Genomic DNA, 24556 nt, shown 5'->3' on the forward strand with positions numbered 1-24556 from the left:
ATAGTACTTAGTGCCTTTCTTCTGAAGAGCATAAATTGCAATGGAAATAGCATCTCATTAACACTCCCTACATCCCTGTGAGGAAGTTGTGTGGCAAATATTACCTCAGACTAATCCTCCTGCCCGCAAGCAGGCACAGGGTCTCCCTGCTCACTAGCACTGCTGCTTTCTACGGAACAAGCTGGTGGGGACAGCCAATATCCATGTGACAGAAGAAAGCACTTCTCCTTATTCAAGAGAGAAATGGTTCTATGAGGCCTGTCACAAAGGAGCAATTCAAGCTCCGTATAGCCTAGTGACAAAAAGAGATAAAGGATCACTCTCATGCTCGTGATGGACTCCTAAGTAACGCCTCCATGGAAGCTCCTGATAAAGCCCAATTATCAGACTATGCTGCCTCCTGAGAACCAATCTCATTACTGAGATGTCTCTCTCTCTCTCCCACTCTCTGCCTCCTTTTCTCCCATCTGGCCGGCTTTTTGAAGAGATAAGAGTTACTTTCTGACCTGGGGAAACTTGGGTACTGGCTACACAAGGAAAAGTGCAGAAAAGCTGAGGATCACAGAATACTGCTGAAAATTCTAATTCAGGAGGATATAACATACCTCTCTACAGATGTAACATACCTCTCTACAATTATTGGAGCCCTGGTGGTGCAGTGGTTAAAAGTCACAGCTGCTAACCAAAAGGTCGGCAGTTTGAATCCATCAGCTGCTCCTTGGAAACCCTATGGGGCAGTTCTACTCTGTCCTAAAGGGTTGCTCGGAGTCGGAATTGACTCATCGGCAGCGGGTTTCATTTTGGGTTTGCTACAATTATTTGCCTCTGAGAGTCAAAGACATGATGACCAAAAAGGAATACTTTAACCAAATAATATTGCAAAGACAAGAGTTCATCCATTCAAAATGATGCTTAAAGGGACAATAGCCAGACCCCATCCCACGATTTGAAGCCTGATTTTATGCTTTGCTCCAACTCCAGGGAGAGATTTCTCAAGAGGGAAACTGTGCAGCTCGTTGTGAAGAACTGGAGCCAGGCTCCTGCCAAGCAGGCTCTTTCCAGTTGGAGAGTCACTGCAGGAGTGGCCAAGCAGGCAGACAGTGAGAAAAGTTAGTCAGTAACCGAATATATTGTTCTGCTCTTCCCCGGGCATATGCCTGGCAACAAATAGGTGTCCGTCTTCAAGAAAAACGGTCAGTTGAGACCTTCTAAAACGGTTCTGAATGTATTTGTAGGGGAAGAAAAAGTCTATGAAATCTTCTTGGGGTTAAGATAAATGGAGAAGGTTATTCTTATTTTGGGGTAGATTTTTTATGCAGCGAGGGAGTGATATGCACTGGGTATGCTGTGGAGACAATGAGGTGTGGCTTGTGGGATCCAGCTTAGGGACACCCTGCTGCTGTGGGTGAAATAGGAATCTCTTACCCTCCTCCTCTTTTCCTCTCCTTCTCTGCAGGGAGCCAGTTCTTTCTGTTCTTTGCTGCTTCACCAACCCTGGAGGGGTGATGGTGCTAAAGTGAACCCTAGCTGGAGGGTTCTGGGATATCTGGGATGCCCTCCGATGTCCTCTTCCAGAAAGGGCACTCCCAGAAGCCTTGGAGACCCACTCAGTCAGCCAATCTCTGACAGTATCCTTTTTAACCATATGATCTTTGACATGCAGAAACAAATTATTCTGGGGAAGCTTTATCACATTCTCTGAAGCTGAATTGTGGACAGTCTACTGGGTGGCTTGCATTATTCTACAAATTCTCTAATGCAGTAAAAAAAAAACCATTTTTTTTTTTACTTTCCCTATACTCATTTCCCAAATATATTTTTTTCATGTACTCAGATCTCTTTTAATTTTGCAATAACTTCTGCCCAAAATTCTTATTTTTTAATACATTATGGTATTTTCTTCCATGTTCTACAGATAGGTAGCAAAGTAGAAAACAGAAGGAATTATTAGTTTATTTCAGCGATTTTCAAATTGTGATCCAAAAACCACCAGCAGGAAAACCACCTGGGATGCTTGCTAGATATGCAGGTTCCTGGGTCCACATTCCAGGCCAACCTAATTAGAATCTCTGGGGTAGGGCTGGGGAAGACTTTTTTTTTTTTTTAAGCTCTATGGATGTGGTGCAGTGGTTAAGAGCTCAGCTGCTAACCAAGAGGTTGGCAATTTGAATCCACCAGTCACTCCTTGGAAACCCTATGGGGCAGTTCTGTCCTGCTCTATAGGGTCACTATGACTTGGAATCGACTTCATGGCAACAGGTTTGTTTTTCTTGGTTTATGGTTGATTCAGGTCCCTGCGTGGTGCAAACAGTTTGTTCTCAGCTGCCAACTAAAAGGTTGGCATTTTTAATCCGCCCAGTGGTGCTGTGGAAGAAAGGCCTGGCAATCTGCTTCCATAAGATTACAGCCAAGAAAACTCTATGAAACAGAGGTCTAGTCTGGAGCATTTAGGGTCACCATGAGTTGGAATCTACTCAACAGCAGTGGATTTTGTTTTTGGTTTTTTATGGTTGATTCTTAACAGAACTATTGCTTTAGGTAAGATTTTCTGGGACTGAGGAGAGATGGCCTACATTTTTTTTCTCTCTTCTAGTTTTGCATTATGTACTAGAAGAGCTATTAACACATTGCTGACTTGGATAATTGCTCAACTGCCGATATAACTGCCTTTATAGAACTAGTTGAAAAGTAACATTACAGTTAGTTTCCTTAACATGGCTTCTTATTCCCTCCATCTATTTTTGGCTCTCCTTAGCAGAACTGTCCAGCCAACAGGAAGAAAGGGCTGAAACAAGCCAAGGAATCTAACACTGAGTTTTGGGAATTGACGCTAGAGAAGGAGCCTTCTAAGATCAAGCCTGCATGACCTTCTTGAGACAGGATCTTCCTAATTTTACCACACACAATAACTATACTTTATAGCGACCTACCAGCTATTCTTTGTATGGAGAATTTGAAGACTATGGGGAAGCATGCTTCTTATCTTTTTCTGTTTGGTGCTTAGCATACTGTACAAAACCTGTAAATGTTAATCGATAACAATGTTGGCATGGAGGAAAAGGCAATGAGGAGGGATAAGAATAGATACAGCTTATGTAAAGAATAGATTCACCTAAAAGCCTTTGTGGCAGATTCTAATTGTCTATAAATCTACAGACGTGAATTTCTTCATGCTTTCAGAAATTTAAAATGTTTTCTTGTGCTCTGAGACTTTAAAGTTTCCTTGCCATAAAAAAATGTGAAGTGTTCTCCAGAAAAATCTTCCTGAAGGGACGTCTTTCTTTCTAGGTCAGAAAGATTGACTAGGCTGAGGGACAGCTTGAGGGGCTCCTTCCTGTATAAGGGAAGCCCCCTCCTTGGAATGGAATTTTATCTAGCCTAGTTGCTGCCTCTTTAGTTTGTTATTCCTACACCTGGAGAAACCCTAAACCTTGGATTTATTTGCATGCATTATTGGTGGTGTTTAAATATTTCAGTTTTGCTTTCTCTCTTTCCAGAATTTGAACCAGGAATATACCTGAGTGACAGTTGAAGTTTGTCTAGATTCTAGGTGTTCTGAAGTGATTGCCTAGCATTAAACGCTTTCTCTGTGAGACTAAGACTTTTGCTGAGCGAAGAAGATGCCTTCTAAAGACAACAACAACAAAAAAGGCTAATTTAAAGAGGTTATCTGCTTTCTTGGGATCTGTTGGTAGTACATTTTAAAATTGTAAAATTATATGTTTTACTATATGCATATACTATACATCGTATATAAGATACATATACTACACATACTCCTTGTCCCTTGAATATCTAGATAAGGAAGTCCATGTTAAAATTCCTTCCACTTCACACTCAGATCTATGATGGTGGCTCAGAGTTGTCTTTGTTATGTAATAGAGATGTGACTATTTTAACAGAAAGCAAGAATCTGATTGTTCAAAGAGATTCATAATCATTGGAGAAAATGCTCTATCTAGAAGCACACATATTAAGCCTAGGATATAATTTGGTGAATTCTTTCATATCTACATACTCAAAGCGGTAGTGGGTGAAGTAACAGTACCTAACCTACTATGAATGGAAACCTGGGTGGTGTAGTGGTTAAGATCTACAGTTGCTAATCAAAAGATCAGCAGTTCAAATCCACTAGGTGCTCCTTGGAAACCTGATGGGGCAGTTCTGCTCTATCCTATACGGCAATTTATCCTCCATCAGCAATTTCTTGTTTTATATATATATATATATATATACACATACACACACACACACACATATATATATGGCCCCTAAGGAAAATTTCAGGGAGACTGTGGCGAAAGATGAAGCAGGATAAGTCATCTTAATGATGAATTTAGCTTTTCCATGTCAGTGTCGGCTTTGGTGATATGTGTAGTGAAGCCCTCAGCTGAATCTCAGCCATGACCGAAAATCCTGCACTATGTTCTTTCCTGCTGATTCCCGTAAGGAGTGCTTTTGCATCACCATTACCCTGACAGCTTCTGTTTTTGGTTTTATTTTCTTTCAACATATCTCTTCTTCTGAAGTGGTTCCTTTGAGTTATCACTGTCTTGGCTGTCAAAAAATTCCATCTCATTCCCCTAAAATAATTATCATATAAACATAGTTTGGATAAATATTCCTTAAGTGCCTCTAAGAAAATTTAAGTAAATAACTTGAGTAATGGATTTTTTCTTTGAATAAAAGATTTGCTAGGCCAAATCCAGACTACCAATGCAGAAATACTAGGCCTAGGTCAACAGGACACCAAAGTAGCCCCCTGAAGAAGAAAACAAACAAAAACTAAAAATGATCACGGGTATTTTTCTCTGCTACACCAAACACCAAGATTTTTAATAATAGACATAGTTGTCATATAAAAGTATCTAAGTTATTTTCCACTTTATATCCTCATGCATTTTGTTTCCATTTTTGTCAAACACAACACTTGATTCCTGCTGAAAGTGGCTCCAGCTCTGATATAGGAATCACAAGAAGCTCCACTAAAAATGCTTGAATGCGTCTTACAACTCAATACAAAAAGATAAAAAATCCAACCAAAAAATAGACGAAAGATTTGAATAGAAATTTCTCCAAAGAAGACATACAATTCTACAGTAAGTACATAAAAAGATACTCATCATCAGTTGTTAGGGAAATGCGAACCACAATGAGATACCGCTTCACGGCCTCTAGGATGGATATAATAAAAAAAGGCAAATGATAACAGGGGTTGGCAAAGATGTGGAGAAATTGAAAGCTTCATACACTGTTGGTATGAATGTAAAATGGTGCAGCTACTTTGAAAAACAGTCTGGTAGTTCCTCAAAAGGTTACACATAGAGTTACCATAAACAAACAAACAAACAAACAAAAACCAAACCCTTTGCTGTCCAGTCGATTCCAATGACCTAGTAATTCCACCCCAGCTACATACCCAAGAAAAAATGAAAACATGCATCTATATGAAAATTTGTACGTGAATGTTCATGACAACATTATTTGTAATAGCGAAAAGTAGAAACAACTCAAATGTCCATCAACTGATGAATGGATAAATAAAATGAGAAGTATCCAACAATGGAGTATTATTCAGCTATAAAAAGGAATGAAGGACTCTTACATGCTGCAACACGGTTAATCTTGAAAACACTATGCTACATGAAAGAAACCAATCACAAAAGACCACATATTTTATGCTCCCATTTATATGAAATGTCTGGAGCGGACAAATCTATGGAAACACAAAGTATCTGTATAATGCCTGAGTCTACTTTGTAGTCCCTACCTACAAATGTCATTTTGGATAAATGCTGTGATTCCCTTAAGAGAGGGTATTGCTAGAATGGCCACTGATACTGGTGGTACAGTTGCCGTATGTAACCGATCCATCAAGTGGACTGTGCTACTAAGCACACACTTCTTCCTCTCTAACACATTGATACCAACTGGGATTGCCTCCCAGTATCAGTGGACCCCTGTTAATGCCTATGAAATAGGAAGTGCCAAGGTCCTGGTACGTATCTGAAACCACTAGAGTTTCTCCGTCAAAGTTTCCCTCTCTCAGCCACAAGTGTTACATTACCTCTTTTAATCCTTTTGCACAGGACGCTCTAGTGGGATTGGTTTGAAGGGGTGCGAAAAGTCAGAGCCAAACAGTGGTCTGCTGCTTTGTTCTAGGTAAGACTTACCAATATGACCCCCTTTTTTGGTGAAAAATTGACCTTCCCAACCCAATAATTCCTCACTGAGTAAAAAAAAAAAAAAAAAATTTTTTTTTTTTTTTTTTAGTGCCAGAAAGTGAATCCCACCTTCCCACTCCCACATACAAAACAGAACTTTCTCTGATAAAAGACAGCTAAGAGGTCGCTGTACAGAGAATTTAGAGCTAACACCCAGTAATATGCACTTTGTGTACACACACACAGACACACACTCATCTATATACATTTTCAACAATGCCTCCACATTTTCAAGGGTTCTTTCTTTGCTGGTATTTACTTTCTCTTCTTTCTCCTCCCCTCCATTTCATTGGCCTCGCCTGTCTTCAGAGACACCTGAAGGCACATAAGGCAGGGAAGTGAAACTGACTGTAATTCTCCAGTTCACTTCTCTGCAGCCTCCAGTGAGCCAGTCTCCATACGGTGGCCCAGCTGAGCTCAGGGGAAGTTGAGTCCCTGCGCAGGTGCAAGTTACCCACCCACACGCAGGCACAGTGGGAGCAGAGAAGCCAGACTTGTGAGAGAGGCTTGGGAGCCTAGCAGGGCTGAGCTTGAGTCTATGAGATGAAAAAGAAGAGGGACTCTCCAGTATGAAAGTCACATATGAAAGACTTTTATACCTAAAAAGGCCATCATTTTCCCTCTGAAGAATTAAATATAAACTGCTAAAAGCAGTCAGAAATTCTTATTTCCCACTTTCTTCTGATGCCCTTGGCTTCACCTTCGGGTACCTTCAACTTCACTCTCTGTTTCTGTGATATCAGATATCAGAGATCACAGAAATCATAAATATGTTCCAGGTTTGTCTCATTAGGCAAGAATATATCTAGGTAAAATTTGCTTAATTTATCTTTTAACATTAAGAATAAGTGAATTTTAAATAGCATTTTATGTTTGTGTAGTTTTTTTTTTTTTAATATCTCAACTGATCTGTACAAAAACGCTGGGAAGTTGTTAGAATTATAATTATTAACGTATTTTACTGATGTGGGGCTCAGCTAAAGTGGACCTAGGACAGATATTTAGGTCTATGATTTCGAAGGCAGCATTTTTTCCACTATAGTATTGCTATCTCCTCTCAGTTCAGTTAGAAACATGCTGATTTTTCCATTACTGAATTCATCCGTATAGTGGGTGTATTAACAGGGCTATGACTTTCTCTGTAATTTGGAGGACCCCTCATCTCAAGACACACACCCCTTCTTTTAGTTCCTGGGAGGTGCCAAGCTCTTTTCTGTCACTCAGCCTGTGCCAATTACATATCCTCCCTCCCCACCACCAAACCTATTACCCTCGATCTCATCTTTCAAGGCTCATCTTAAACCTTTTCTGTAGGAAAAGCCTTTGACCACTCAGACGAGGTTACATCATTCTGTTAAATGGTCTCCCACCTAATCCAGGGCATGTGCTACCAGTATGACTGATTTGTGTAATTATTTACGAAGTCAGGAATGTGTCTGTCTTGTTCTAGACCTCAGAACTTAGCACAGGGCTTGACTGTATATGTTCAGTACAAATTCTGGGGATATTCTTCAGCAGAACCTTTTCTTATTGGTGAGCTGCAACACATCGCCTCTAGTTCCCACTGTGCATGTGGGACCATCATGGGCACCAGTTCAGAAAAGCTGCCTGAAGTTGTGAAGGCCCCCTTGCTTCTCAGGTCTGCTGCCAGCTCAAATTACACTGGTGGTGAAGATGATTTTGCAAATAAGAAGTTATATTTTTGTCTCCTTTTGGCATAACAGGCTGGCCCCTTTGGACTCTTGACACTTCTGTAATTACTGCATTACCTAGCACAAGGACAGTTTTTTTTTTTTTTAAATATCTTGATTAACTCAGATCATAAATATATAAATATTGAACTGAATAGGAGGATAGGGGGGTAAATTGACCTCTTTTTCTTGTGGAACTTTTTTTTTTTCTTTCTTTTGAGGACTGTTTTTCTTTTTAAAGAAATTCTGTTTGTAACTTTGTGATTATATAAGGGTGGGTATGTAGTAATTTAAGTATTTCATGATTTGTGTGTTTGTTTGTCCCATAAACATTGAACACCTGCTCTCCAAACTCTAGAATGTCTCACCTATCCTTTTCTGTTGCTAGTTCCTTTTCTTTTTCCTTTTTCAGGTCTTATAGTTTATCTCTGTATACTTTTTTTGATTCCCCATATCTCCTTGTAATTTTTATTACTGTTTGTTTTTCTTCCTTTTCATTTCCCTCTGATTTTCTTTCTCTTTTTTCCTCTTATGTTGAATATTCACTATTTTCATTTCTCCACAATTGCAAGCTTTCCCTCTACCTTTCTGCTTTACTTCTAATGGCACAAATAACCCTATTTCCACTGACATTATTTCTAAGTAGATAAGCCTCGCTAGTATTTACTGCAAAAATGGACATACTCACTGTAGTATCCATGTTACAACTGATAGTTCTTACCCTGGTTGATGCATCTTCTTGACCATAGCAAAATAATGTTTTTTGTTTGTTTTTGTTTTTGAAGGTAATCATTAATAGCTAACACATCACAGTTATCTTAGAAGTTAATAGAAAGGACATGGAAATGAATATACTGTGTTTTCTGAAATCCTAAATGAATGACATAAGGCATAAACCTTGGTAGCACAATGATTGTTAAAATGATTCCCTTGACGTGAAATTGATTAGAATACATTTCCAATTAAAATAATCTTATTTGTGTTATTAAAATAATAATTTTTTTTATAATTATGGATTCTAACTGTTGTTTTTATCAGCAGAAAGTATCACAAACATTATCAGCTTTCTGTTGTCCTCATGGAAACAAAACTGATACCACACTAGTTCCCCATTGCACAGAAATCCAGAAAAAACAATTCTTGGCTTGAATTCAAGCTTCAAGGTATGTTTTGTTTGTTTTATTTTTGTAATTATTTTTCATAGTTAAAGTGAAAACTCTTATTTTTATTGATTTATTTCTATTTTTAATAAGCCTGTATCACAGTGACAAATCTTAGGAACATCATTATTTAGCCTCATAATCTCAGAACTAATAATTAACTATCATTGACCAATAGGAAAGAATTCTGACTTTCTAAATGCATTCTCCTCACTTGTCTTCATTGGTTGCGTGGCTTGAAGAGTTAGAAAGTAGGAACTTTTAACCACTTCTGTGGAGTCATTAAATCACTACTGATAAAGCAAAGGCAAGCAAGGTGTCCATTTGAGTTTGCTTTTTGTAGAAGCCTTGTCTACAACATACACTCATAATGAGAGGGTATTCTCCAGGTGATTGGAGTCCCCCAGTTCAAGACTATCCACATAATTGGACAAATTATCTTCTCTGAGCCTCTGTTGCCTAATATTTAAAAAGGTTGACAGGGAAAGGATTAGCAACAATGTAAATGGTATGTCTATCCTGCAGTAGGCACTCAATTATAGTTCCTATTATTATTGGCAGAGAATAGTTTTGTGTGTGTATGTGTATAAAATCATCTTTAAAATTATCTGCATTTTTATTTCACATTGACCTTGTCAATTTACACTAAACTGAGCCAAATCCTGTGTCCATCTCGATTCCATTTAAGACCAATACCAGTTCCTATTGAACTAACATTTTTGGATCAAGTTCAGGCACTGAGTTAAGTGCATTGGTTACAAATCTTCATAGAAGTCGCTGTTTAGTGGGGGAGATAGGCACATAAGACAAACCTACAACGGGATGAATGCTCCTCCAGAGGTTATTTGCTTTGGAGAAGGCAGGAAGTTTCTGCAGACAAACTCAATTCAGTTGCTTTACTCTGAAGTCAGGAGTCCTGACAACGTGCCCTTTGATTAAAGCACCTGAAGATACAGGATGGCACTTAGAAAAAAAATGATTGTTCACATGTTCACTTATATGTCTAGATTGGTTTGATGGATATGTGCACATTAGTCTCAGAAACAATGTGTTAAATGTCTTTGCCTACTCTGATTTCCTACTGGAAATCACTAAAATACCAGATGAATGAGATTTCCATGTTTTCTGAATAATGACCAACCTCTTCAGAGGGTTCTGCATCCAGTGTGCTTGGAAAAATGAGCACCTCACTCACTGTTATTAATCACCATTTAGCATCCTGGAATTTCTATTTAAATTCTTAAATTTTATTCTGTAAAGTTGAAATTCTAACATGGCATGGTAGAATTATTTAGACTTGAATTTTCCTAATGGAAGGAAGAAGACTAATGGGCATTCTTTTCGCTAGAATAAGGACAACCATTTTTGTCTGTTTTGTTCACTGATACGTCCCAAGTACCTGCAACAGGAGTTGACAAGCTATGGCCTGCAGAACAAATCCAACCTGCCACCTGTTTTTGCACAGCCCGTGAACTAAGAATGGTTTTTACATTTTTAAAAGGGTGAAAAAAAAAATCAGAAGAATAACATTTCATGACATGTGAAAATTATATGAAATCTCAGTGTCCATAAAGGGAGTTTCATTGGTACCCAACATGCCCATTCATTTATATGTTGTTCATGGTGGTGTTTTTGCCCTATAAGGGTAGACTTGAGTAGTTGCAACAGAGACCATGTGGTTCCAAAGCAGAAAATATTTACTATTTGACCTTCTACAGAGGAAAAAAAAAATTGCCTACCCTTGGCCTAGCACGATAACTCCCCTTAGCTTCTTTTAAAGTCAGATACATTAATATTTAATGCTCACATGTTTATTTTCCATAGGAGAATATTAAGCCTAACATATAATTCCAAGGTCAACCACTAAATTATGGCCTAGCATACAGAGGGCTGTAGAGTAAGAAGCAGCACATTGCAGTGGAGGAGAGAACTTAGATTCAAGAGCCCACTGTCTGAGCTCAGACTTTGGGCCAACCACTTACCAGCTGTGCAACCTTGGGCAAAATGCTTAACTTCCCTGTGCATCAGTTTTTCCATTGAAAACCATCACGTTAATGATGGTACCCTCCACCTAGCGCTGTTTTGAGAATTAAATAAGTTAACGTTGGCTAAGTGCTTAGATCACCTGGTATGTACCACGTATGTATGTATACATACGGTAGTACTACAACAGTAAATAAGGGAACATATTTTGACCGTATTTTTATGTTAAGAAAATTGAAGTACTTAGAAATTAGTTAAGGTAATGAATTAACCTCAACATATTTATAAATATGAGAAAAATACAAGCATGGATTAAAATTTGAAAATGTCTACTTTCATCAGTAAATCCTCAATGCCAATACAATACATTAATGTCTACTCTAATTGCATTTCGATTGTAGGATATAACAGTTTGGCTCTCATACCTATGACATAATTTTGCAATCAATGGTCTTGTTTCAGATAATAAACAAATTGTATTGTGAATGGTTGAGTAACTTCTGATACTACCTAACTACCTAACAACTTCTAATCTGAGGGTATCAAATTGATATAAAGGGAAGCACCAATTTAGCAAATGCATGGATACAAGATTAGCTTGCTTTGTTAAGGTTGTTATGGAATTCTCAGGAAGAGAAGAAATAAAAATATTGTCCTACATTTAAATAAACGCTAAGAACCAAAGCCAGGGATCAAAACTGTGTCATGTAGGGACGTTAGGACATCTAATGTTTTTTAAATCATTGCCAGGTGATTTTAGCAAATAGGTAATTAGAACCCCTGATGTTCAAGTACATTTTTACATTAATTTACGTGTTCTTCAAATAACCTATGTTTTGTAGAAAGTGAAATCTTGGTAAAGTAGCCTCTTCTATAAAATATAATTTTTGAAAACTACACTGTACACTCCAGCGAGGTACTACATATGGGGCTATGAGAGCTGGTGGTTAAATGTTTAAAAAGTAATCATTCTTTTCATGAATGCTTCTATATTACATGTGCTTTTCTGGGAGAATGTTCAGTGGACTTTCATTATGTGAAATAGTAACATAGATTGGGGACTAGAACAGCGAGTGAAGTGCAACACAAAGACTTTCTTATGTCATAAACTTCATCCATTCAACTTTCAACAGGCATTTATTTAACATTTACATTGTGTGGGGTGCAATGGAAATGTAGAAAAAGAAGTTAATTAAACTAGTCCAATTTGATTCATTTGGGAATAATTACTAAATTATGCATTAAATTAAAAAATGCAAATAAAAGAAAACTTTTTGGGTTACTTAATTCAAACTTAGACTGTAAGTCTTCTGATCTTTACTTTTTAATGTACTAACTACTGCATGTCATGTCACTTTATTAAATTAAATTTTCATGCTTTAGGACCTTTGAACAGTGACCTTTTCAGAAACCTTTTAAAGAACTAAGTTTTGTATTTCTTGCAATAGAACAATAGCAAAACAAACAAAAATCCCCCCAAAATTAAGCCTTCAAGATATTTAAATTTCTGTCTGCTCAGATCCTACAATCCTAAATTATTTATCTACACATTGGAATATAAGGTAACAAATTTCTTATTTTATTTATTATGCTTAATGCTTAGTTTGTTAAAATAGAATACGAATCCAAGCACAGATGGCATATTCAGAAAATCTAAGCAACTAGAGTAAAGATTTAAAATTAGAGTATTTATTGTTTTAGACTTTGATAGTTTAGTTTTTCTAGACTTAATAAAAAATCAAAAATATTTAATAATCTTTAAAAACACATTGAAAATACTATTCTATCATGTTATACAGATAACCCATATTCTTAAACAAGTAAATTCTCATTCCAACTTATTCTGTTTGTTTGTATTTTATACTTATTCCAACACTCTGGTCAACTTTAATTATTCATTTTGCTCTTTGAATTGGAGAAACTCCTATCTGGAGTATAAGAACTACAGGTGAACAAGAAATAGTAAATATAATGCACTTCCATTTAATAAAAGTGATGTAATCAAAAAATAATTAACACATTTACCCCCTGTTAAAGTACATATAAGGCCAAGAGAACATTTTTATATTATGCTGATGCTATAATAAATGGGCTGATTCAATACTATTGATTGCAACTTACAGCATTTTTGTCTACCTTAAAGTTAAGATCTTGTTTATTCTTTCTGTGAATTAAAATTAGTAATGGAATTAGTCGCTAAAAATTAAAATGATATAGTTGCTACTAATGGATTAAGATTTAAATTATATTATTTTCAGATCAACAGTAGGTTTACAGGAACTATTTTCTTTTCTGTTCCTTGCTCTTTTAAAGGAAAATACAATTTCCTTCCTACCGCAGAAGTATCAGATGCTTGCAGCATCCATGACACTTGTAAGCATTCAGTGGTCAGACACCACTACATATCCTTCAAATGATATGGCCCAGTGGAGCTGGAAGGTGTCGTCACACAGCCAGGCAGCCTGGTATCTCAGCCATCCACCAGGACAGAGCCAGCAGGCCCCAGCTGGCGTGCTGAATCCAGACTAAGGTAGGAAATGGATTTTGCATTTTGAAAGTCAACTCTTCTAACATGAATCCTAGGACATATTTATTAGACAGGCGTGCACTGAGTGCTTCAGAAATTATTTACTGGATGAAATTCTTAATGCTTATTATTCAAAATTACTTTTAGAATAAGTTAAATCTTCATTTTCTTATCTCTGTGTTTCTGAATTTACACAAGATCATACTTTTTTTCAAAATATGATTAAGTGTATGTATGGTCAGGCTTATAACTGTGTTGTCTAGATTCTTGAATATGTATGATATATGCCAAATTAAGTACATTTAAAGGTCATTTTGTAATGATAAAAGTTAAAATAAGGCCAGAATATTATTACTAATGTCCATTGCTGTGGTAACATTTGGCCTTCACACTCAGTTTACCCTTTTGATCTTTAGACAGAGGAAAAACTTACAAAATAAAAATATAGCTCATGTTCTTGGACCCCCTTGGACTCCTGTGTTCACTACTCAAGCATACATGGGTGTGGATTCTGGCTCGTGCTATTGTCTTACTGTCATCTTTTGACACCAGAACTCATTAACGCATCTCCCACAGGTATCAGAAATATCAGCTTACAAGATTTCCAAGTTCAAGGCTTATTCTGCCTCCAGTGGGCCTCACCTTAACAATAGCCCTGCCTAAACAACTGTTGAGAATCGCTTCCATTTCCTAAAACTTTAGTTACCTAGGTCTGGTTGAAACATCACGACCAAAAAACCCAAAAAACCAAAAACCACACATTTAATTCTGTTTGGCTGCACAGAGTGGATCCCATCCTTTAGACATCATTCTGGATGGGAAAATGCCAAACCATGCCCATGTACTTTTGTCTTATGTAACACTTCGGTAGATTACGCTAGGGGAGCCTGGTATCTGGAATCCTGATGCTTCATCATGAGAAACTGAGAAGATACTGTTTCTTTTTTTTTCAGAAAAGAGAAATAAACCCTCTGCTACGATTAATTAAAAAAAAAAAGGTTTTTAAATTGCAACCAATAAAACACGATTGACATTTCCTACAGACTTTTTATCTCAGTAGCATTTTTAAAAGGCATGATTTTTCTCTCTCCTTGGACATGAAATCCTATTTGCAACACACACAGAGACACATTCTAAATAACAACAACAAACAACTCCCTAACTTCTTTGCTACTCCCGAGCAGGCGCACAAACTTAAGGTGAGCTGAATGACTCTCTTCCCCCACCTCCCAACTGTCAACTGCGCTCCCCTCTGAGGGGGTCACTACTCAAGATTAATTCTGACGCCCTGAAGCCCGTGCTTTTCTCTCCTTTAAAAGTGAAAAGGGAAGGCTTTCTACAAGATTGAAAAGTTTGCCCAGGGATATGATGTCAGCATTGCCAACAGTGGCCCTGATAGACAAAGCACTTCTGGAGCTCTAACCTCGAAAAGGAGCAGACCCCCCTTTGAAAAAAAAAAAAAAACCCGGAAAACCAAAAAACAAAAGCAACAACAACAAAACGAGAAGGAGAAAGACCATGAAAGCTCTCCTCTCTGAGCATCTCTGGCTTCTGCTCGCTCAAGGCAGGAGAGCGGAAGGGATGGGGTGGGAACTTCTCATGACAGAATGCTTTTCCTTAAGCAACCTGTCTTGAGATTTGGAGGAAGGGCTGGTTTAGAGACGCTTCCAAAGGCTCGACTTCTAACTGTCCCGGCCTCTGGCCCCACTTGCCTGTCAATTTCAGCCTGGGTCCCCAGTTCCATCGTTTCCCTCTCTGGGGGTATTGAGAACCTGGAATTTCCAGCTCTCCGGGGGTACCGTTAGGCCAGCTCTCTACTGACCTTTCAGAAACCCTGAAATCAACTTTCCCCACACAGTCTGAATCGTTTGTTTGCGTTTCCAGCCTGCCGAAGTCTTCCTGCCAAGCCCACCCCTCTTCCCGCTCCTCTCTGCCCCCTCCCTCCCTCCGGCCTCTCGGACTCCCCCACCCCCGCCCTCTTCTTTGTTGTCTCCTACCTGCTGGCCAGGCTCTGCCTGCAGTGCTGCCTGAAGGGCATCAGGTGGTAGTTCATGGCGTCCAGGAGCAGCTTCTGGCAGACCGGGTCGGTGCGCATGAAATCCACTGACTGGACCCGCTCCACCAGCTCTGGGGCCGGGATGAGTGCGAAACGGAGGCGCTTCATGAGGTCAGGCGCGTACTGCATGCGGGTCTCGCGGTCGTGCTCCAGCCACAGCACGGACATTTGGAAGAGCGCCAGCTCCGACTCCACCGGGGGCGGCAGCGAGTCCAGCAGGGCGCGCATCTCTTCGAAGTTGAGCAGCAGCACATCCTCCACCAGGTACTTGTTGGCCAGCTTCTTGGTCTCCTCCAGGCCGTGCAGCGCGGCGATCTTGCACACCTGCTTGTAGTTCTGCACCGAGATCTGGTCGTTGAGGAACTGCACGCAAAGCTTGGTGACCTGGGGGATGTGCAGAATCTTGCTGACCGACAGCACCTCCTCCACCGTGTCTAGGGAGAGGGTCACGTTGGCAGTGTAGAGGTACTCGAGCACCAGGCGCAGCCCGATGGACGAGCAACCCTGCAGCACCAGGTTGTTGATGGCCCGGGGACTGGTCAGCAGCTTGTCGTCGGGGGAGGAGGAAGGAGTCCCGGGATCTTCCTGAGGCGGCGGCTGCTGCTGTGGCGGCTGCTGCTGCGGCTGCTGCTGGTCCTTGGGGGCCCCCAGGCCGTCCTGGCCGCCGACCCCTCCCCCGAGAGGAGGGTGGCTGGAGAAGAGCGATCGGAAGTACTGCGAACAGGAGGCCAGCACGGCCTTGTGGCAGTGGAACTGCTGGCCCTGGGCCGTCAGGGTCACGTCGCAAAACAGCTGCTTCCTCCACAGCAGGTTGAGGCCGTGCAGCAGGTTGTCGCTGTGGCTGGGGTCGAAGGTGGAGGTCCTGTCCCCGGATCTGGACATGGCGAGCTGACTCGTTGTACCTGGCTTTAAACCCTCCTCCAACCTGGCAGACAGGGGTGGGGGATGGGAGGGAGGGGAGAGGGTGGTGGAGGGGGTGGGGTGTGGTCGGGGTGGGGAAGGGTGTGGAGGGGAGGGCGAAGAACAACAATCAGTGCTCAGCTGGGCTCCCGCCTAGCGCACCTCCGGACCCCGACCCTAGGAGGAAGGTCTGCAGGCGCTGGATCTTTGAGCGCCACCAGAAGGGCCCTGTCTGGGGTCCGGGCGCCCGCTCTCCTCCCTGCTGCTCCTTTCACCACCCCTCACACACTTCGTCTCCCACTTTCCTAAAGCCACCGGGGCTCGGCTCTTGGCAGCGACAGCGGTGGCAGCAGCGACGGCAAAGTGGCGGCTGAGGCCAAGACACCTCGTGGGCTTGTGTCCATGCCGGGCCGGATGGAGGGAAAGGCCGGGGAGTGGGGAGCCTGGGGTGCCCCGAGAGTGCAGAGGCGACCGACGGCGGAGGTTCCAGGTCAACTTGTGCCCGAAGCTTTGCTTCTCGCAGTTGGCCCAGTTTGGGGGAGGGGTGTAGGAAAGGGGGCCCGACAAATGTGCGGGCGGGCGCTTCTCAGCCTTCCAAAAGCTGGGAAACCCTTCGATTATCCGTGCTGCCCCGAGAAACTCCTAGGCTAATAGTCTGAGGGAGGAGATAAAGCCCTTTCTTCTCCCGGGAAAGTGCAGCGGAGCGCGGTGAGGACCAGCTCAGTGGACTCGGCAGAGGCGGGAGCTGTCCTTATCAATTCTAGCTCATTTCCCTCACCCTGGCCCTGCCCGCTTCCCTGCTTCACAAACTGTTGGCTTCCCCGTCACCACTCAGTTTTGTTAATTTTCCAGAGACGCCTTTCAACCTGGCAGGAGAATCCCTCTAGCCACCCCCCCCACGCCCCTGCCTCCCGCCCCCCGCATTTCTGAGAACCGAAGTTCAGACATCTATCTCCCCTTCCACGGCGGGGCGGCACCGAGGGAGACGCGAGAGAGGCGGGGGGCGGGAGTGGGGCTACTGGGATGGATTTAGAGCAAGAGCCAGGAGGCCGGGAGGGATTGGTGTGGCCGAATCTTCCTCCCAGGCACCAGGCGCAGTCACTTTAACTCCAGTAACTATGAGAAGTTCAAGTTAGAAGGCAGGTGTTGGGGGAGGGTATGGGACTGTCCAATTGGGGGTGGGGGGGTGGCGGGAATCCAGCCAGGGGCTTCTGCGTTCCACCCAGCCTCATCGCCATCCGCCGCAGCTTCCTTCTGAGCCCCTGGGTACAGCCCCCTGAGGACCCCACTCGGGCACCCCCACTCCGCGGGCCTTGGAACTACTTCTGTAAAAAGTCTGAGCCGCCCGTATCTAAGCTGAGAAGGACGGGGTGGGGGAGGCGAAGCAAGATCGATACATCAGGTCCTTAACCTGTAATTGCACCTTCCAGGGCTAAGTAGCAAGGGACCCTCTGCCCACATTCCGCCCGCCCGCCCGCCCGCGCGCCGGCCGGGGAGAACTGCTGCCGCCGCCGCCTGGCTCTCAGGATCCCGCCGGACCTGCCCCTTCCACTGCGGCTCCTTCTGTCCTGCCTGGCGCCAGTCCTGGATCGCCGGCGTCCTATTTATACCGGACTCGGCTCCTCTGGACTCACTTTACCATCCCGTTCCAGGTGGACCCTAGCCTCTCTCGTGCTCCCTCCCCGGCACTCTGCCCCCCACGCCCCCAAAGCTCTGGCTTTGCTGAAACATCTCAGAGTCTCTCCCTTTCAGTGGACCCGGTCATACCTCTCTCTCGCTCTCCCCGCTTCGTTGTCTCCCCGCCCCCCCGCCCCCATCTTATCCTGTTCCCCTCCCTTCTTGTTCTCTTCCTTCGCCTTTCCCCCTCATCTGCTTATTTCTTGCCATAGGAGTTTTATTCTTGATAAGCGTTTGCCACACAACTACCCCCCCCACCCCTCTGAAAGACTCCCTCCCGGTCCCTTCCCCGACAACAACCCAAAAAGGCAGAACAAATACACACAAGGCAGACACAAGGCCAGAAACTTACCTGCTCTCAACCAGCTGCAAAGTCAAGGCTCACTTAAGCTCCCCCCCAAAAATCAATTGTCCTTCCTTTTTAAAGGTTTGGTCTCTCCTTGGGAGGGGGGGAACACCTTCTGGTTCCCAACTCCAGGCAGTCACTCTTTACAATTTATTTTGTCGTACATCATTTGATCACCATGAATTAGCAACAGCAAGAAAATGTAGGAGAGGAAGAAAAGAGAGAAAGAGAGAGGGAGAGAGAGAGGGAGAAAGAGAGAGGGAGCAGAGCTTTCTGCAAGAGAAGAAGAAGAAAAAATGTACGTGTGACAAATTATGCTACCAAGAAACAACACATCATTATCCTTGGGCCTGGGGCTCAGTGAGTCGTAACGAGAGTAATAGGAAATCCACGGTTGGGGAGAGAAACGGTCGTGCTTGGCCAGTAGAGAGAGACCATACAGGGGGATGGATGCTGGAGAGACTCGCAAAATTATGGCTCAAGGCTATTGTAAAAATTGTCGAGCGTAAATGACTGCGATTTCAAACATCTTTGGAAGAAAGAAGGGGAAAAAGCGAGCCCCCCCTTCCTCCCTCTCCCTCTCTCTCCCTCTCTCTTCTCTCTCTCTATAAAGAACCGTCAAGTTTTAGTGCGCATTGCTAATTAGTCAATTTCTCTCTGCCTTCACAGGCTGGCGACTTCGCTGCTGAGCTGAAACTGCTAATTTCTGTGACCAGCTTTTTTCTTAGCTGTGATCTGGATGAATGAGTAGCTGTCTCACAGAGATGACAAAAATAAACTCTAATCCCCCCCAAAATTTCCACTACATCTTTCTCATGCATAGATTTATGATCTTCAAGCGCTCTGTGCAATATGCAAACTTTTTTTTGTGTCTGTATATATGCTGTTGTTTCCAGATTTCACTACATCCGTAGGCTGCTTCTCCACACCCCCCCCACCATGAAATGCAAACTCATCTGATTCCAAAGTGTGCCAAGATGCCACTTTTTATCCTGTCTTGGTATTTGGGGTTTGGGTCTGACTTGGAGAACACTAGCCCTTGCCTAAGAGATGAGAGGCTGAGTATACAAACTGGGGGTAGGGGAAGTAAAGCTGGTAGACAGAATCTGGGGGCAGCCCTTCACTTTACATTTCTTTCTCTGCACTTTTCAAGCTTTATGATCTTATTTGAAAATATATTTTCTCTATCATTTTGTCTGGTGAAACAACAATCTCCGAACTTCTCTGTCAGCTCTTCAACAGATAAAGGTTCAGAAGTCATATATTTTTTTTTTATTGGGAGATTAGCATATTGTCAGATATGTCTTTCAATCAGGAGTCAGAATCCAAGCACTAGGAAACTCAGCTGCAATTTCACAAATGTAACCTCTCACCTTTGAGGCTCATTTGATATATAAGGGCAATCACACAGAGCTCACATTTTTGACCCTTGCTTTGCATGCAAAAGGAACCCCAGCATGCTTCTGGAATTTTAGCTGTACCAGAGATCCACGTGCATTTGGAGGAGGTAGTGTTCTCCAGACTTATCTCATGATGCATCGTGCCCTTACACTTATAGCCCTGCCTTTCCATTGTCAGTGGGGTTGGAGGTGTCCAAGAAAAAACAGAAAAAAAAAAACAAAAAAAAACAGAAAAAGGGAAGGCATGTCCTTGAATACAGTGAACATGAATGAAAGCCAGACATCAGTTACATTGTTTGCTATGAAGTCTGAGTATGATTCATTCGAATTTTTTTTTTTTGATTAGTATACTTATTAAGACTCACATCAGGGCTCCCCTCAGAGTCTGTCCTCTTTTACCTTCCTCTTTGATTTCTGAGAGATGGAAAGACACCTGCTTAAGGGAGGGGGAGAAACTGAAAATTCTGAGGTTCAGAGATTGGGAATTCCCCATTTAGAATGATAAACAGTAGCATTAGATATTTACTCTAAAAAAAATGAAGAAGGATCAAACGGAAGCATTTATCCCTCACATAGGTCCCTCTCCACCCAGCTCCTTAGCTGAGAGTTTAAGACTTCTTTATTCAGGTCTTGCTGAGATGTTTCATTTTCATAGTTTTATTCATAATAGAAAAGCCCAAATACAGGGGGACAAATAATAGAACATGATTTTTCTGTAAGGTAGGGGAAAGAAAGAGAATAGATTGTTCGAATCTTCTGACCCTCCTCTTTGCTTGGATTTTATTTTTGTTTTTTTGAAATTTCTCTTGTTCAGGTCCTGAATAGGAAGACAGTGTGACTCTACGAAGGCACCCTTTTTCAGTTGCCTCATTAGCAGTTAAAGCTATGGAGTACTTGGGGTGACACCAACTTACATACCTACCAAGTACAATTTTTATAGTACACTTTTAATGTTGATCTTGACATTGATCAGCATTGATTGTTGATCTTTTTATTGTTCCAATTAAGTGGTTGGAACTAAATAAACCCAAAGGTGAATAGTATAGTATTGGTTACTTAAAATTATTGCCATTTTCCCATTTTATCATCAAGAAATTTTAGTTATGTTTCGTAGGCTTCAAAATGTCTTAGTTTCAATTTTTTTTTATCGATAGGATATATTGGCCAGAATTATTATAATCTTTATTGCTTCCAAACAATATAAAAGCCACATTTCAAATTTTTAAACTACCTGTCATTTTAATACTTATTTAACAACTACAGTGGAAAGGGAGAGGGGAGGAGATAGGATTCTAAAACAGCTCTTGAAGCAAATAAGGCTGATTTCTTCTGGGTTTTAAACATGCATGATTTGATAATATTTAAAATTTCAGAGAAAAAATGGCAATTATGGTCATTTGGTAGGTCATTTTTTGAAAACAAATATTTATCATAAAAATCCCTTCATAATCAGTGTGTGGACTAGCATATATATCACATAAACCTCACACTTCCAATGTCTTGCCCTGACTTTGACTGAAATTATTGTAGAACTCACAAATGCTAAGATGCTAAAAATCCGGTTATGAAAGATTCAATTTGCAGCAATCAGATGCCAGCTAGTAAGCGATTGTAAGTATTTGAATTTTATCCTACTTCACTGTTCAACGTACAGAAATTGCTTCTGTGTGTTTGATCTGTCCTGCTGAGCACTATCAGCAGCTTGCATCTCTGCCACTATTGTTTTTAAAATGGCAGGAAGAACGTGACTAGTCAAGAGCACTCAGCAGGATGAATTTCACGTGGTATAAGACAAGCCAGAATTCTCTTAAAAAAAAAAATATATATATGTATGTAATCATGTTGTCATCTAATTCAGTCTTCATACATTGACAGAATTACCAAAATTATTCCTCAGTGAAACTGCACTTAAGCTGTGTACAGTGGAAACGTTCTGAAACTATTGCCACTGCAGGTCCTCTGATGAATAGAGTCAGCCTTCAAGGTGGCAGAGACGCAGGCATCCCAGTGGCTCAGGGTGTACTGCTGTTCAGGACCACCTCAAAGGATTGGATGAAATGAAGATTATCTTCAGAGCAGTTCTAGAAGTGCTTTGTTGCCTAACACGAAGGGGCAGCTGCACAGAAACTTTATTTTCCTAATTCTTTTGACATTTCTGTTTAAGATATGTATGCGTTATCTCCAAATTATATAAACATCAGAACCTGGCCTCTCCTGTGTTACTTTTTGTTACTTTTATGAGGCCTGACCTTTAAGAGTGCCACCATTGTGGGATGGATGGATAAAGGGAGACATTACTCCATTTTACAGATGGAATAAAATTGAGCTAAGAAGGACTATTAAAGCCAGGTAGTGGCAGAAACCAGACAAAACTCATAAGCTTCTAGTCTTTTTATTTTAAATATTGGGTAAACGTGGCCAGAGATATCAGAGAGCCTTCAGCATCTAGAAGCTTACTGACAAGCAAAAAAGTCTGAAATTAACAGTGAAAGACAAAAAATGGTGCTATTGGCTAAAATTTCAGTAAAAAGCCAATGGTTTACTGTTGCCCCAGGGTCAAGTCCACCTCCTTGGCCAGCACTTCAGGTCCCCAGGATCTAGTTCTCTGAGCAGTCTCCTCTAGTAATCTTTCTCTGGCCAGTTCTAACTTTCCTGCTATAGCACCTATGCTTAGGTTTTGTCCTCATGAGAGGCCTTGCTTCTCTACGTATAGAAATCCCACCTCTCTAAAGATTAAACTCAGATTTCCTTCCATTATTAAACTTTTCCTGTCAACCACAAGCAGAATAATAATAATAATAATAATAGCTAACATTTATTGAGCTCATTTCTTGTGTGGGGGGCATCGTTCTGAATTCTTTAGACGAATTTTTTTTTTAATCCTCTCAATAATCCTATGAGAGAGCATTACCGGTTGCCGTCGAGTCGATTCTGACTCATAGCGACCCTGTAGGACAGAGTAGAACTGCCCCGTAGAGTTTCCAAGGAGCTCCTCGTGGATTAGAGCTGCCGACCTTTTGGTTAGCAGCCATAGCTCTTAACCCCTACACCACCAAGGTTTCCATGACAGAGTATAGTAGATAACAAAAATTGCCCCAATTCTCCACTGCTTTTGCTATGCACACTCCATTACAATGTGGCTTTGTTGCTCCTCCCATCCAGAGTGTAGTTTACTTCCCTTCCCTTGAGCATGAGATGGCCTTGTGGTTTGCTTTGACCAGTAGAATGTGGCAGAAGTGACTTCTTGCCAATTCAGAACCTAAGCCTCAAGAGGTCTCGTATGCTTCCATTCTCCCTCTTGGAACCCTGCCAGTTGCCATGTGAAAGAGCCCAGGCTAGCCTGTTGGAAGATGAGACCATTGCATGGATCAGCCATTTCCCAGCTGACCTAGTAACTGAACTCAGATATATGAATGAGCCCGGCTGAGACAGAGCAACACTTACTGCTCAGTTTACTGACCCACAGAATCCTGAGCTACATAGATGGCAGTTGTGTTGAGCCATTAGGTTTTTGGGTGACTTATTCATAGTAATATTAGATGACCAAGGAAGGCACTATTATTATCGTTTTACAGATGAGCAAAATGAAGTGCAAAGTAATCAGGCAACTTGTTCAGAGTCACACAGCTCATCAACGGTAGAGTTGAGATTCAAACCAACACAGCCCGACTCCAGAGATTAGCTGTTCTTCTACACTGCACAGAAGAGATAGCTGCTTCCTGTGAACTTCCGTTCATTCATTCATTTATTCCTTTATTGAACATATATTAGGTATTTATTATATGCCAGACAATGTGTGAAACATGGAGGATACAATGGAGGATACAACGATGAGATGAACAAAATTGGATCCTTGCTCTCAAGGGGCTAACATTCATGTGGAGGAAACAGGCAGGTAAATTAGACACAGCATTTAATAATTCCAATGTGTTAATTGTCCTAATACGGTAATGTATAGGGGTGACTGGAACAGAAAGAAGCAGGTCCCTAACTTCCTTATAATCTGTAATACTCTTGACAGTTATTATTAACTCCTTAGTATTGTTAATCGCTTATTTAGGGAATTCCTTTTGTCATTCCTAGATTACAAGTTTCTAGGGGAGAGCCTTGTGCCTCGTGCTATCTTTCAAGGTGCATAGCTCAGGACCTTGTCCATAGTAGTTGTTCAATAAATATGTTAATAAACTATTAAAGGTAAATTTTCAGATTTGTCAAGTGCAGCAGCAGAAAGAACAAAGGCATATTTCACAATCAGAAATTATGTTGGGCATTTGAATTAAAGTGGTATTGGTCAATCTGCTGATCGTACTGCTTTACTGTCTAAAACTTAATAAAATCTTTACAACATTGTGGAATAAACAATTTACTGCCCCCAGCACAAAGATGATAAGAGCTTGGCAGGACCTTACCGAGTGCTTCCTGTAAATCTTTCATCTATAGTAAACATTACCCAGCAAAGTGCTCTGAAAATCTGAAGAGAAAGAAGTTGCTATTACGGAAATACTAAGTAAACTACTAAACAAAGGTAACACAGTGTCATGGTTCAGAGCATGGATTCTGGAAGCAAACCACCTGGGTTTGAGTCCTAGTTC

The 24556-nt window shown here is 41.4% G+C and overlaps 1 protein-coding gene across 1 annotated transcript in view; it reads right to left on the reverse strand.

Annotated features, from left to right (window-relative positions):
* KLHL14 (kelch like family member 14) overlaps positions 1–18815 on the reverse strand; it is a 111379-nt gene extending 92564 nt beyond the window's left edge. The window contains exons 1-2 of the mRNA XM_049901257.1: positions 18571–18815; positions 15583–16566 (exon numbers count right to left, since the gene is read on the reverse strand). Coding sequence (XP_049757214.1) covers positions 15583–16523 — 941 coding nt within the window. The 5' untranslated portion in view covers positions 16524–16566; positions 18571–18815. The remainder of the gene's footprint in view (positions 1–15582; positions 16567–18570) is intronic.
* Positions 18816–24556: the final 5741 nt, after the last annotated feature.

This window comes from Elephas maximus, chromosome 11 (assembly GCF_024166365.1).
Source record: "Elephas maximus indicus isolate mEleMax1 chromosome 11, mEleMax1 primary haplotype, whole genome shotgun sequence".
NCBI lineage: Eukaryota > Metazoa > Chordata > Mammalia > Proboscidea > Elephantidae > Elephas > Elephas maximus.